General features: G+C 28.6%; 4 protein-coding genes across 4 annotated transcripts; 1 reads left to right on the top strand and 3 right to left on the bottom strand.

The window, feature by feature from the left end:
• Positions 1-278: 278 nt before the first annotated feature.
• OCT59_028249 (uncharacterized protein) lies at positions 279-1851 on the top strand. Its single transcript, XM_025313201.2, has 3 exons — positions 279-599; positions 702-786; positions 853-1851. The coding sequence occupies exons 1-3, from the start codon at positions 285-287 to the stop codon at positions 1047-1049; spliced, it is 597 nt and encodes a 198-aa protein (XP_025188028.1). The 5' UTR covers positions 279-284; the 3' UTR covers positions 1050-1851.
• On the bottom strand, positions 1270-1806 carry OCT59_028250 (uncharacterized protein; the record flags this gene model as incomplete). The annotated part of the gene is made up of 1 exon (XM_066147166.1): positions 1270-1806. One exon carries the CDS (start codon positions 1804-1806, stop codon positions 1270-1272), a length of 537 nt encoding a protein of 178 aa, XP_065993905.1.
• A 617-nt stretch (positions 1852-2468) lies between the features above and the next one.
• On the bottom strand, positions 2469-4006 carry OCT59_028248 (uncharacterized protein). The gene has a single exon (XM_025313200.2). It carries the CDS (start codon positions 3733-3735, stop codon positions 2851-2853), a length of 885 nt encoding a protein of 294 aa, XP_025188027.1. The 5' UTR covers positions 3736-4006; the 3' UTR covers positions 2469-2850.
• A 7117-nt stretch (positions 4007-11123) lies between these two features.
• Positions 11124-11477, bottom strand: OCT59_028247 (uncharacterized protein; the record flags this gene model as incomplete). Its single annotated transcript, XM_066147165.1, has 3 exons — positions 11124-11206; positions 11281-11381; positions 11443-11477. 3 exons carry the CDS (start codon positions 11475-11477, stop codon positions 11124-11126), a joined length of 219 nt encoding a protein of 72 aa, XP_065993904.1.
• Positions 11478-12692: the final 1215 nt, after the last annotated feature.

The raw sequence follows: 12692 nt of genomic DNA, 5'->3' as shown, positions 1-12692 counted from the left end.
GAAGTAATAAATTAAAAACCTGATCAATATCTAAAGATAAAACATAACATATTATTTATATTGTTAACAAAAAAAATTAAAATGACACAATATTTCTGCGTATTAGAGTTATTGATAGGCATCTCAGTTTCCACTTTAAGATAATTACATCCTAACGCAAAAGTCAAAGAAAAGGACTTGCCGAGTTATTGTATGACATCCACATCTGTATCCGTATAAGGGCGTTTTTCTGTAAGACCTTTCCACATAAATAATCGGTACGGCTTGATAATATAAATGACTCGATGACTTACTCTCTTGCAAATCTTGCACGTTATTTTTATTCTTTCTCCAATTCAAACCTTAATAATTTTTCGTCAAAACGTTTATATATTTCTATCTTTTCTTATTCTTTTTCAAGTCAAGCTAACTGTTACAATTCACCTTTTCATAAACTTGATCACCTTAGGCAGTCTAATAAATATCAAACATTTTTACTACGAGGAAAAATGTCGGACGAATTCATCAAACCATCTGAATTAGTTGAGATTATAAAAGATACTACTAAAGTTCCTGGAAAAGATTATTTGGTGGTTGATGTTAGAGATGATGATTACGAAGTAAATACTTGTCAGTTATTTAAAATTATATTTTTATATCAAAAATTCTTAACAACAAGATTCTTCTCAATCTATTTTCTTTGTAATCTTCCTTCAAAATAGGGAGGTAATATACCAAATAGCATTAACAGCCCTTCTACAAAATTTCTTGATGATGTTGATGGTCTTATTTCCAAATACAACCAAGGTAAACTATCAGAATATTTTTTATTTAATCAAATAAATCTTTATCTTCTTACTTTCTGTTATTTAGTACCTAGAATAGTTTTCACATGCGCTTTATCTCAAGTTCGTGGGCCAAAATGTGCAAGAATTTTCAAAGAAGTAACAGAAAACATGGGAACTAATCAAAAAGTTCAAGTGTTACAAGGTGGAATCAGTGAATGGCAGAGTCAAAATAAGGCTGATCCTAAACTAATTGAAAATTATGATCCTGATTATTGGGAATAAGATTATTAATATTATATTACTTGAATCGTGCTATTCCTGAGTCAGTAATTGACTTTTTCCATCAAGAGGTTTATTTATTCTACAATGTTAATAAAGTTTCGAATTTGAATTACTTTGCACAATATTTATTCAAGATCAAATTATGATTAAAAGATTATGATAAAGAATCATTGCTTATATATATGAACATAAGAAGAAAAATGAAATCATCCAAATTATACTACAAATAAAACATAGTAACTTTGATATTACTCCCTTCAAAGGCTTCGTTAATAGCACTTTTAACATAACTCAAAGATAACCCATCCAATCCAGTTCCAATCCGAGGAACACTTAAACCTCTAACACCAAGTTGTTCACACAACCTTCTCAATTCCACCAAACTTGTTTCAAATTCTTTACGATCAGGTTTATCGTAAACATAATATTTAGTAATTAAATAAAAAATATAACGATTATCACGTTGAAGATAAGCAACTTGACCGACTTTACATTGTTGAGCTTTCAATTCATTTAATCCTTCATATTTTTTCTTGAAAATATATGCGATACCTTTACCCATTCTAAGATCTTGAGATACGCAATGAGCTAACGCGTCAGTTGGTGGTGCATCAGTGAATAAGTCTCCTTGTCGTTCTGTAAAAGTAAATTTTTCAATTGATGTTGTCGATGATAATGGAGTTGCAGGAGTTGGCGGTGGAGCCGGGGTTTCTTGCGGCGGGGGAGTTGAGGGATAAGAATAAGTTGTATCAGACATCTAAATAATACAATTCAAATAAAAAATTTTTTAGAAGGTATCTCAATTATAATACAAACTTTACAATAAAAAAAAAAAATGACAAGGTGCGAAAATATCGTACATTAAAAAAAGTTATTTGGCCTGAATATTTTATATTAGTAATGAATTATTAATTTTTAATATCCAAATAGCTGAAAATTATTTTGAACAGAAAAGTGTATATATTTTACCTTTACGAATATAAAAGAAAAAAGAAAATTAGAATTTTGAGATCAAGTTAGATTATGAATCAACATCGATTTTTTTTAAAAAAACTAATTACCTTTATATGACACATACGAGAAAATCACGTGATTTTTTACAACGCGTCCAGAAGACGTTTATTTTATTGGTTCAAATCTGACATTAAGATTCGAGGATTCGATCAAAAAACTGCACTCCTTTTCGATCAAATCTGTAGAATCAAAAAATCATCGTGACTACAGTCCTTGACCAGAACGATTATCCTGTGCGTACCAGTAATTATAGATCATCCTGAAATTTACAAGGAAATTCCACTTTATTCGATCACGTTGAAATAATCATTTGAAATCACATGGTAGATATGGGTGGTCATTTTTCCGTTTTTCCGTATATAGTTAGATTATTGATACAATTTTTTTTTTTCTATTATGCTTAAGTGTAAGAAAATTTTGAATGTGAAAATTTATTACATGATTAGGTATCTTTCAACTACAAAATATACTAAAAGAAAAAATTTACAAAAAAAGTAGTATTTAAAACTGTAGTAATTACGTAGTTTTCATTTACATTTTAACCTCCAAAATAAATGAAGGACAGAAAATACTTTATTATTATTATCTTTTAATCTCGCCAACTCTAACGTCGTTCATCCCGATTTGATTGTAACCAGCGCCCAGCGCAGCATCAAATTTACTGCGTCAAATTCCTCCTCCTTAATTTTCGTCTATTTGTATTCAAGTTAATTATATCTACAGTATGTGCGCTTTTTGATGACGTTAACATTCGCCAGCGATGTAATTGTTTATGAAATATATTCACTCAGACGCTTGCATTTCCATTCCCAATCGACCCAATTGAAACAGTTTTAATGCTATCAACCAATTCAATATTCTCTTCCTCAAAAAACCATTCACCTAAAATAACACCCCCCAAAATAGCCAAAATTAAAACCTCTGGAAGTGACTCGAACAAATAAAAGACCCAACTATACTTATTAATCTTATCGGTAGGCGGAGAGAAAATCATAAAAGTTCCGTAAACCAGCTCAATCAATAATAAAGCTCCAACAATATATAATACCAAAACCTTTAATTGTTTGTGAATAGGTATATTACTATACTTTATTGCGAAATATGTGACAAGAAGCATATAAAGTGATACGCTAATTAAGAAACTTATCATGGAAAATTTTATTATGGTATCACCTTTTTCTATTGAAGTGTCCAATTCGTCAGACATATCTGTATTGAATTCTTTTATTGATCCTACTACGAATAATGCTGAAAATGCTGGAAGAAGGCATTCTGCCGTTTTTAAGGTGTAATGTTCATAATTTGTTAATTTTGAGCGCCTTTGTGAATTTGAATTACTATCCGTAATTTGAATTGCATTTGAGAGGGTAAGAATCCAATCCTCTAAAAGAATATATATTGCTAAAATTATTATGAAAAATGCGCCTGCAGTGAAAATTCCAGAAGATATCGCAAGTTCAAATGAATCTTGGTTTTTTGACCATGCAATCCGTATAATAAATAATACTGTTCTTAAAAAACTAAATATGAATAATAATTTGTAGACACGACGTCGGGTTTGTATTATACGAAAAAGGTGAAGGCTTGATGCAAGCAGGAAAAGGATACTAAAAATGATTGAAGGAAATAAAGTTGGTTTTGAAGTTATGAAAACAAATGGCGATGGTGACATAGCTTTACTAATATTAATGTGAAAAAATTTGAAATTTACGACTGAAAGAAAAGAAATTTTTTTTTTATTTAAATTGAATTATTATCCATTAAAGGTATAAGTGTACTAAAATAAACCATTTATATAATCGTGTTCTACCGAAAATCATTCAATAAAAAAACCATATATCTTAAAGAGTAAAATTATTTTGAAAGATATTATTATTTCACTGCTTCCTATTTCTTTTTTTAAAAAAAATTTTTAATCTGAATTTCAAGCGTCCAAAAAAAAAAAAAATATATATTTTTCCATTTGCGATTTATGGATTCTATAAGTACTTGTTCTTGGCATCACATGATTTAATAATGCCAAGCAAAAAAGTAGACCTATTAACGCCAATATTAAAAAAAGCAGGTTGTTCAATTAAGGAAACTAGTGTAAAGAAAAAAAGGACTCCAATATAAATAATTCGATGGTTTTTGCCAAGCTATTTCACGTGATTAACGCGATATAAAAGGACAAAGTTTTTTTTTTTGATGGTGATATTAATTGTGCAGATTCGAATTTCTTGGCAACAATTTTGTGTTCGTGGCGCAGAAAATTTAAATTTTCGTGGCGTAGCAAATAAAAGAAAAAAAATGATTGGCGAATTGTGATCATTTATCATATTCTTTTTATCACTGTTAAGTTTAACTCATATAAAATTTAATGAAAATAAATTAATCCAATTATACAATATGAATGACTAATTCATAAAATTGCCAAGAACTTTACAATAATCGTATAAAGATACGCGATTTTCTCTCCGAAAGATGAAAGGTTTAATGACGAAATTTAGTATCACAAATAATGTTTTCACGAGTAATCATCGCACATGTTATCATTTACAACCCTAAAAGGATGAAATAATTTATCCATGGGTAATTTAAAGGCTTATTTAGAGTATTAAAAATGAGTTATCTATTGGATCTACATAGAACGAATTGTGTAATTTAAAAAAATGATCAATTTAATGAGATGCTGATCTCATGCGCGTCCTATTCTTATTCTTCTGTAATTCGATATAACCCTCGGTACTCGATATAGTTTAGTTTTTTTTTGAATGAGAATACTTGTACGCATTTTATCAGACAAATAAACATTTATTTTTCTTTTTATTTTGGACGCCACTTTAAAGATGCACTTTAAAAAAAAAATGGTCATCAGATGATATAAATAATTAAAAAATGAGGAATAAAATATTAATTTTTTTTTTATTTTATTACTTTTAAAATTATAATTTTATACAAAAGTAGAATTAAATGAAAGGAAAGATATTTATGTTATACCAATTAAATAGCAAAATACATTTTTGCATATGCTGAAATATAATGATAAAATTATAATAGCCATGGTTATGTATTATTATAAAAAAAAACCAATTTCTGATATCAAATTAAAAACTCTTTTCCATTCCATCTAAAACTTGTAATATTGCTAGTATTCCTATATAGACTGAACTTATCTATTACTTTTCTTTTATTTTTATGTTAAATAACTTATTTGCTTTTATTTTTTTAAGTAGTTTGAGTCTAAGTAAGATAATAACTACCAGTAAAAATATTTATAACAATTACTTTTACAAAGAAAAATAATAATTTTTTATTATTATAGATGACATTTTTAATCATAATAATACTAAAATTATTAATAAATTACTCCTCTTATAATATAGAGTCTTTATATAAGAAAAAGCTAATTAATTATTAAGCTATATATAAATGGTACTAATGTAAAGTAATTTAGCATATTGAAATGTAGAAATAGCCAATTTTAATAATAAGTAATTTTGTTATATTAAAATGTAAAAATTAATTTTTATTTTTTAGCACCAACCTTTTTATTTTTAGTAAACAATTTTTAGTTATAAAAAATTTAACCAATATTTATTCCATTAGAATCATACTGATATAATTTTTATTATATTATCCATTTTAGTTAAAGATAATTTAAATATCTAAATTTAATAAATTATTTAATTTTTGATGACTGCATCCTTTTGGATGGATATAGCTTATGATAATTTGTTTGTATGGTATATAAACTTAATATCAATAAAGCATATATAAATCATTAAAAAAAAAATAAAAAATAAAAAAACAAATTATTTTAATTTTCTGATTAGTCAGAATTGTCTTTATGCAATAACTTGCCATTCAGTAATTATAGAAAGATGATTTATAACTTATTAGAATCCTTTCATTAAAAGCATCTGAATGATACCAAACTCATTTTTTTTAGTATTAATAAATAATAAATTGCTATAAAGTTTTTTTAAAAAATTATTTTACTATTTATTGATGCTAAAAAGATAATTTTAATATTATTTAAAAAAGTCCTAATAAAAGGATTTTAATGAATTATAAATTATCTTTTTATGATCATTGGATAGTAAATTATTGCATAAAAATGATTTCAACTAATTAGAAAAACTGAAAAATAAAACTAAATTAAAACTATTTAAAGTTTTATATTTATACTATTGTTAATTATTAAATATAATTATTTAAAATGTATTGGAAATCAGCTGATTTGATAAGGGTAAAAAATTAGATTTTGTAATCAGAATTTACAATATAATTTTTATAGAAATATTACATTTTTTATTAATAAATTATATATAATTTGCAATTATTTTAATATTTAGTAATCTAATTTTAATGAATTTTTTTTATTTTATTTAAAAAAAAACTATAAATTGAAAAAAATTATTTAAATTGAATAATTAAATATGAAAATAATTGTATAATTTTATATTTTATTATATATATATGGATTTTATAATTTATTATACTTGTGATATATTACACCCTTTTTTTGTTATCTGTATTACATCTTCTTTTTTATTTTTTATATGTATTTTGAGAATTTAAAATTTTTTTAGTTGTAAAAAATCTATTTTTCACATTTTAATTAAATATCATATGTTTTAATTTTGCCCAGCATTATATAATTTTACTAAAATGCAATGTATTATGTATTACAGATAAAATAAAAAATAAAATCCTTATATAATATATATAATAATTCATTAATACTGTAAAATTATAAAAATAAGTATCTTTTTGCGATAGTATTTATAAAAATTAAAAATAAGCATTCTATAAATACCTCTAAAAATCAAAAATTACACAATTACTATAAAATACTAAAATTATATTTTTTTATTAATTTTTTTTCTTATTAATATTATTATTTAAATTTTATATTAATAAATAGCTTTATAAAAAACAAATTTTAGCTTTAAAATAAAAATGTGGTAAGTATGGTAAGTATAAAAGAAACCTTTTGCATCTATTAAAGAAACAAATGGTATTAATGTAAAAATATTTTTTTTTAGCATAGTTATTTCTTTAAAAAATAAAAAATATTTTTTAAACACGTAAAAAAGATTATTATAAGGTTTGCAAAAATAAGCATTTTTATCAATTTTATTAATTATATAATTGCAAAAAAAGGTACTTACAATTATTTTAGAATAATCCAATTTTAATAAATTTTTTTATTTTATATAGTATAATAAGAACTATAAATTAAAAAAATTTATTAAATTGAATTATTAAATGTAAGGTTTTATATAGATCAAATTAATCTGATCTGAAATTTAAAAGAAATTTGATTTAATTCAAGTTAAATCAGATTAAATTAATTTGATTTGCATTTAAGTTAATGGGATTTCTTCAAGTTGGACCAATCACTACCCTGAATAATAGCATAAAACGACACCTGCCGATGCCACACGGCAAATCAACTGGCCGGAATTAACGTTAACGCTATCACGTGCAAGTGCATAACTCCTAAACTCGGGCCAGTAATATCGTACACCCTTACTGTACGCCCTTTTTTTTCGCAAATAAAAAATTTTTCCTCATATATGGCACTTTGCACCAATAGCATTTCATAAAAAAAACATATATAAGTTGCTATGTCTATCACTTTACTCTCGTCAAAGGTAATACAACCGCGAATGCTTTCGCTATCGATATTGATAGTGGAAAGTTAGTCAGTCACCTCAAGGAGGTAATTAAAGAGAACAAAAAGCCATTTTTCCGATAGCGTTCCAACCAAAATCATTAAGTCATGGAAGGTGGAAATTAGTGGATCCGCTGAGTAATCTTTCACTCCAAGACCAGGACGAACTCCTTGCAACAAAAAAGATTCGAAGTACTTTCGTCACTCCTCCAGAGGAGCATATCCATATATCGTAAAATTGCCACGTAAGTATCTGGTACAATATGAAATTTTTCGTCATTTGCTCTCGTAAAATTAACACGTATTCGGTTCCAGTTCTCAGCTTGGAAGAAGCGTTGTGTATTCCACCACCCATCACGTATTCTCCGTAATGTACTATATCAAAGTCCAATACGAAGGTTAATGGCGGCTCACCGACAAGTGTACTTGTTCCGCTTCGATCAATAGCTGAGATTCAAGAGACCACAATTTATCCAAGATAAGATGGTAATAAATGAGGAGGCTGTTCGTGTTGCTATTGACGTCAATATTTATATGATATTAAATAGGCTCATGGGACCAGACTGCATATATTCAAGACGACCAACTCATACCACTGACGTACCAGATTTCAACTGCCATCGTGCGGAATTATTGATCTTGGTGATCGGGGCTAAAAGAAAGCATGTTTTAAAAGAAAGCATGTTTTAGAAGATATGGGCGAACAGACATTTCCCGAGTTTTATCATACAAGTAAAGGCAAAGATGTAGTTTAACAAATCTATAATTATATGAGAGAAAACGAGTTTAGATATGGTATTCTTACCACCTATGATTGATCACTGGTTTCTACGCCGAGAGCATATCGGAGCTCTGGATCTCAAAAACTCTTCTATTCTCCATCGGTACTCAAAGCATATGCTTGTCTAACTCGCAAGGCAAAAGAGAATCCTAAATCCCCTCATCATCTAGTACTAGTACCGGCTCACGGAGACAATAATTCACGTACTCTTCGATCACACTCAAAGTTAACTTCCAGTTCCTCATTAAGTCAACAACAAACTTCCGGCAATCAACAATCATCTTCTAACGCCCCTGTAGACTAGCAAAATTTTAGCTTCACGGACTTCAAGTTTAAGAGAATACTAGGTAAAGGACGAAGTGGAAAAACGCTCCTATGCGAATTTCGTGGCGATACGATTGCTTTGAAGAGTGTAGACTTATCGAATGCCCACCGTATAGAAATGCAAAAAGAAGTCGAGATTTAAAAGCATAAAATAACGAAACGGCAAAGGTATTAGAAGCAATCCACAAGCATGGCATACTCCACAATGACATTTGGGAGGAAAACATCTTAATTAACGATAAGGTGACTGATTGACTTCGGAATGCAAGTCGGGCAGACGTAAAAAAGAAGAGAAACCTTTTCGACGAGGAACAGCTTAAATTATCGTAAGGATTTATTATTTCACAAATTCCCGTATTACGATTTCCTGTAATCCTAGTTTCTTATCATTAATAAATGTGTATTTAATAGACATTTCGTAAAGAAGGCGGGGTGAATTTCCAGGTCACGTAAATGTCAGGTGGTTAGTTAGATTGTAGGGTTATACATTAGACATTAGCATAGACGTCATGTATCTCGGGCAAGTCCTAAACCTTTATATTTATTTTTCGCATGTATTAATAAAATTTTTTATTACCAAAAGTGATTAATTTCAAATTACTACGACTATCAAGTTAAATCAAATAAAAAAAATCACGTGTGCGTGAACAACAAAATGTCACGATCAAGCTACTGTCCTTGGAACAGATACCAGAAAACAATTCGGCTGTACAAAGCGGATGTGTTACTGATATTTGCTGAGAAAATAAATACACGTGTTTCAGTTGCACATTCTACTGTTTTCTGCTTCTGCTTCATACGTCGAATTCTCGGTATCTGGCGCAATATCGTATCGAACTTTTATTACACAAATTCTTGGGTACAGGAGAAAGCGGGATTTTATATTCTTTTCTAGCCGGTTCCAAGTTCCGACCGACTTTCCTCCGCAAGTTCGTATCCATAAGACATCGCTCTGTTTACATTGAAAAGATTGAAATGTACTGGCACGAGTTCGTGGCCATTTTCGATCACAGGAGGAAAAAAGCAATAAATCTCCTACGCATCCTACGCAAATGAGATTGGCCTTAGTCTCGCCACAATATCGACACCAAAGGACACCAAGGAAGACATCGGTTTGTTTGCGATAATAATAGTAGCAGTAGTAGATAGTAATACGATTTAACATGGCGCAGGGACTCGTATTAAATGGTCTAGGATACGCGTACTCCCTCCCTTGAAAGCATGTCATATATTTCATTCAATTTTTCTTAAGGATCGCTGCTAATATGTATATTACATAAAATTTTCGCCATATTTAGCAAATGTAAGTTAAATTCGCATATATCTTTATTATTCTCAGATACATTAATTAAAAGAATTAATTAAAAGAAAACTAAATAAAGCGAACACTATAAACGACTATATAAAATAAATGGTAATAATTTCTGCATTAATGTTTCTTTTATTCTTGTTTTGCCGCTTCTTTTGTTTCTCGCCTTTTTTTGACCCTTTCTTTTTTATTTAATTTTATCGACTTTAGTAACTCATCGGTCACTAGTTTTTTCATTCTTTTCGTACCACTTATCAGCTTTTTTTTTCATTGTATAAGTTCATGGATGTAATCTTAAATGTAGCAAAGATTTTCTTGATGAAAAGATAATTTTCCAGAGCCTCTTTCAAATTATGTCCTCCAAATATCATCGATTCATCTGTACGAGACCACATGTAGATGGCACCATCAAGGCCTTTTAACCAGAAAAATTATATCATAACATGCCAGAACAGGATAAAAATCAGTAATATTATAAAAGTCAGCAAGTCTACGAATTTCATAATCATACAGAATATTTTGGTTTGTTTCTTCACGGAATGGATATTTACTTTTCAGCAAGTTAAGAAGCGTGTGTTCGCATTGTATTGCATCATCAGCCAACAATTCTTGCATGACTCCCTCATTTGTTGATTTCTGTTAAAATTGTGCGCATCCTTATGGGAAGATCTTCCTTCCACGGGAGTATCTGAAGTACCGCATTGATTTCTGCACAGTTGCCATAACCCAGGGTTCTACATTCATCAACAGATTCCTATTCAGAAATATGCGCTGGTTCTTTGAGTTGAACATCTGTCAGTTTCTCACTATCCCTTATTTGGTTGTTGTAAAACCTACCATTGATGCTTCAAACGAAACCTTTTTCACTCTCTGACGGTGTCTCTGGCACTCTGATTTCAATGAGATTGTTAATGCTGTAGGACGATATAGCCTCCACAGTGATAGGAGGAGCTACGCGTTCATTTCGACACAATTGCCGTGATCTCAGTCTTCCATTTTCATCAATAGATCCCTGTTCATATCCCGTGGAAGCATGCGCTGGTTGCCTGGTTCATCAAGTCGAACTTCTGTCGTAGATTCAATAATTTTACTTTGGTTGTCGTATAACCATTAATGTTGCTCCAAATGAAATTTTCTTTACCTCTCTGACGTTTTGATTTCCAAGCGATTGTTAGCACTCTGGGACGATTCTCCTCCCTTTTGACTCCATATTTTGTCCAGTTTTCAACCAATTTCAGTTTTCTTTTTTTTTATTCAAATTTAACTGTGTACATCATTTTGAAAACGGCGATAACTAGGAAACGGAAAACGTGGAGCGATAAAATTTTGTTGTAACATCTATTTTTAAATTTTTTATTTATCGATGTAGCACAAATTTCAGTGACGTAAGCATGGATTTCAATACTGTGAATAAATAATGTGATTAACGTTCATAAACGTATAGTTCCTTCGCTTTCGCTCCGGACAATAATTTATTAAATCTAAAGATTTTACTTATAATTTAGTTTTTTTCTTTAAATATAATTTCAATTTTCCTATTAAAAAGAATTCAGAAATCTGATTTTTTTTATATATTTATCATTACCAAATTTTTAAATTATCATTACAATTTTTAAATTAATATAATTGACAAATTTTTTAATAAATAAATATCAGTTCTGAGCCATCACTATATTATATTGTTTTACCATGTTTTGTTAATAGTTTCAATTCTTACGATTTTTATAATCAATTGATTTTTAATTTCTTTTCTTAATATTATATTAATGGTTAGAATATAAAATAATTGGCCCATCACTTTATGATAAATCATACTAATAAATCGTAAAAAAATAACATAAAACTGATCTATCATACCTGAACCTATTTTTTTTTATCTGAAATTATGCCTGCACTTATGTTGCAAATAACGCCTTGTGGAGCAACTTTGAAGACTTCACATTTTCGACTCTTGCATATATTTCTTGATTTATGTTATCAGTAACCAATTTTCCAATGACCTTTCTGCACGTGATAATAAAATCGCTAATGAGCTTTTCTTGAAATTAATGATAATCTTACCAAAAAAATAAGGCATGTGATTGTGGTGGCAAATTCCTTTCTTGAACTCTACTTCTATCATTTTTTTCGTTTTACTTAGTTTGCCCTTTATCAATGAAAATAAATAAAATTTCGCCTAATTGGCATGTATATGATATATATAATTTTTATTTATTTAAGTTGCAGATGTTAAATTACATTAAAAAATCAAATATAAATTATATTACATTAAAAAAAGAACATGATTATTTTTAAAGTCTACTGTGACAGATTGGATTAAAATTTAAGAAAAAGTTACTATTACAAACATGTAGATCTGCATTTAACATCAAAACTCCATCCTCATAACACCAATTTCCTTAAAGTGCGAATGCAACATCAAAATCATCACTCGTCTACTATTAATTTGAATTTGCTCTAATAATATGCCAAACACGTTTAATGCTTCCTCGCTGATATAGGTTATGTAGACCCAGTATCAACGAGGAAAATTACAACCTTGATCTTATTCTT

This window comes from Rhizophagus irregularis, chromosome 8 (assembly GCF_026210795.1).
Source record: "Rhizophagus irregularis chromosome 8, complete sequence".
Lineage (NCBI taxonomy): Eukaryota > Fungi > Glomeromycota > Glomeromycetes > Glomerales > Glomeraceae > Rhizophagus > Rhizophagus irregularis.
The sequence above is the reverse complement of the archived record's forward strand: the minus strand, read 5'-3'. Positions and strand labels throughout refer to the sequence as shown.

What these genes read in the sequence shown, in the direction of transcription:
- OCT59_028248 (XM_025313200.2), bottom strand. Translation starts at nt 3,735, where the DNA reads ATGTCACCATCGCCATTTGTTTTCATAACTTCAAAACCAACTTTATTT.
- OCT59_028249 (XM_025313201.2), top strand. Translation starts at nt 285, where the DNA reads ATGACTTACTCTCTTGCAAATCTTGCACGTTATTTTTATTCTTTCTCC. An exon ending in TTAGAGATGATGATTACGAA is followed by an intron (nt 600 to 701) that starts GTAAATACTTGT and finishes CCTTCAAAATAG; the next exon opens with GGAGGTAATATACCAAATAG. An exon ending in TATTTCCAAATACAACCAAG is followed by an intron (nt 787 to 852) that starts GTAAACTATCAG and finishes TCTGTTATTTAG; the next exon opens with TACCTAGAATAGTTTTCACA.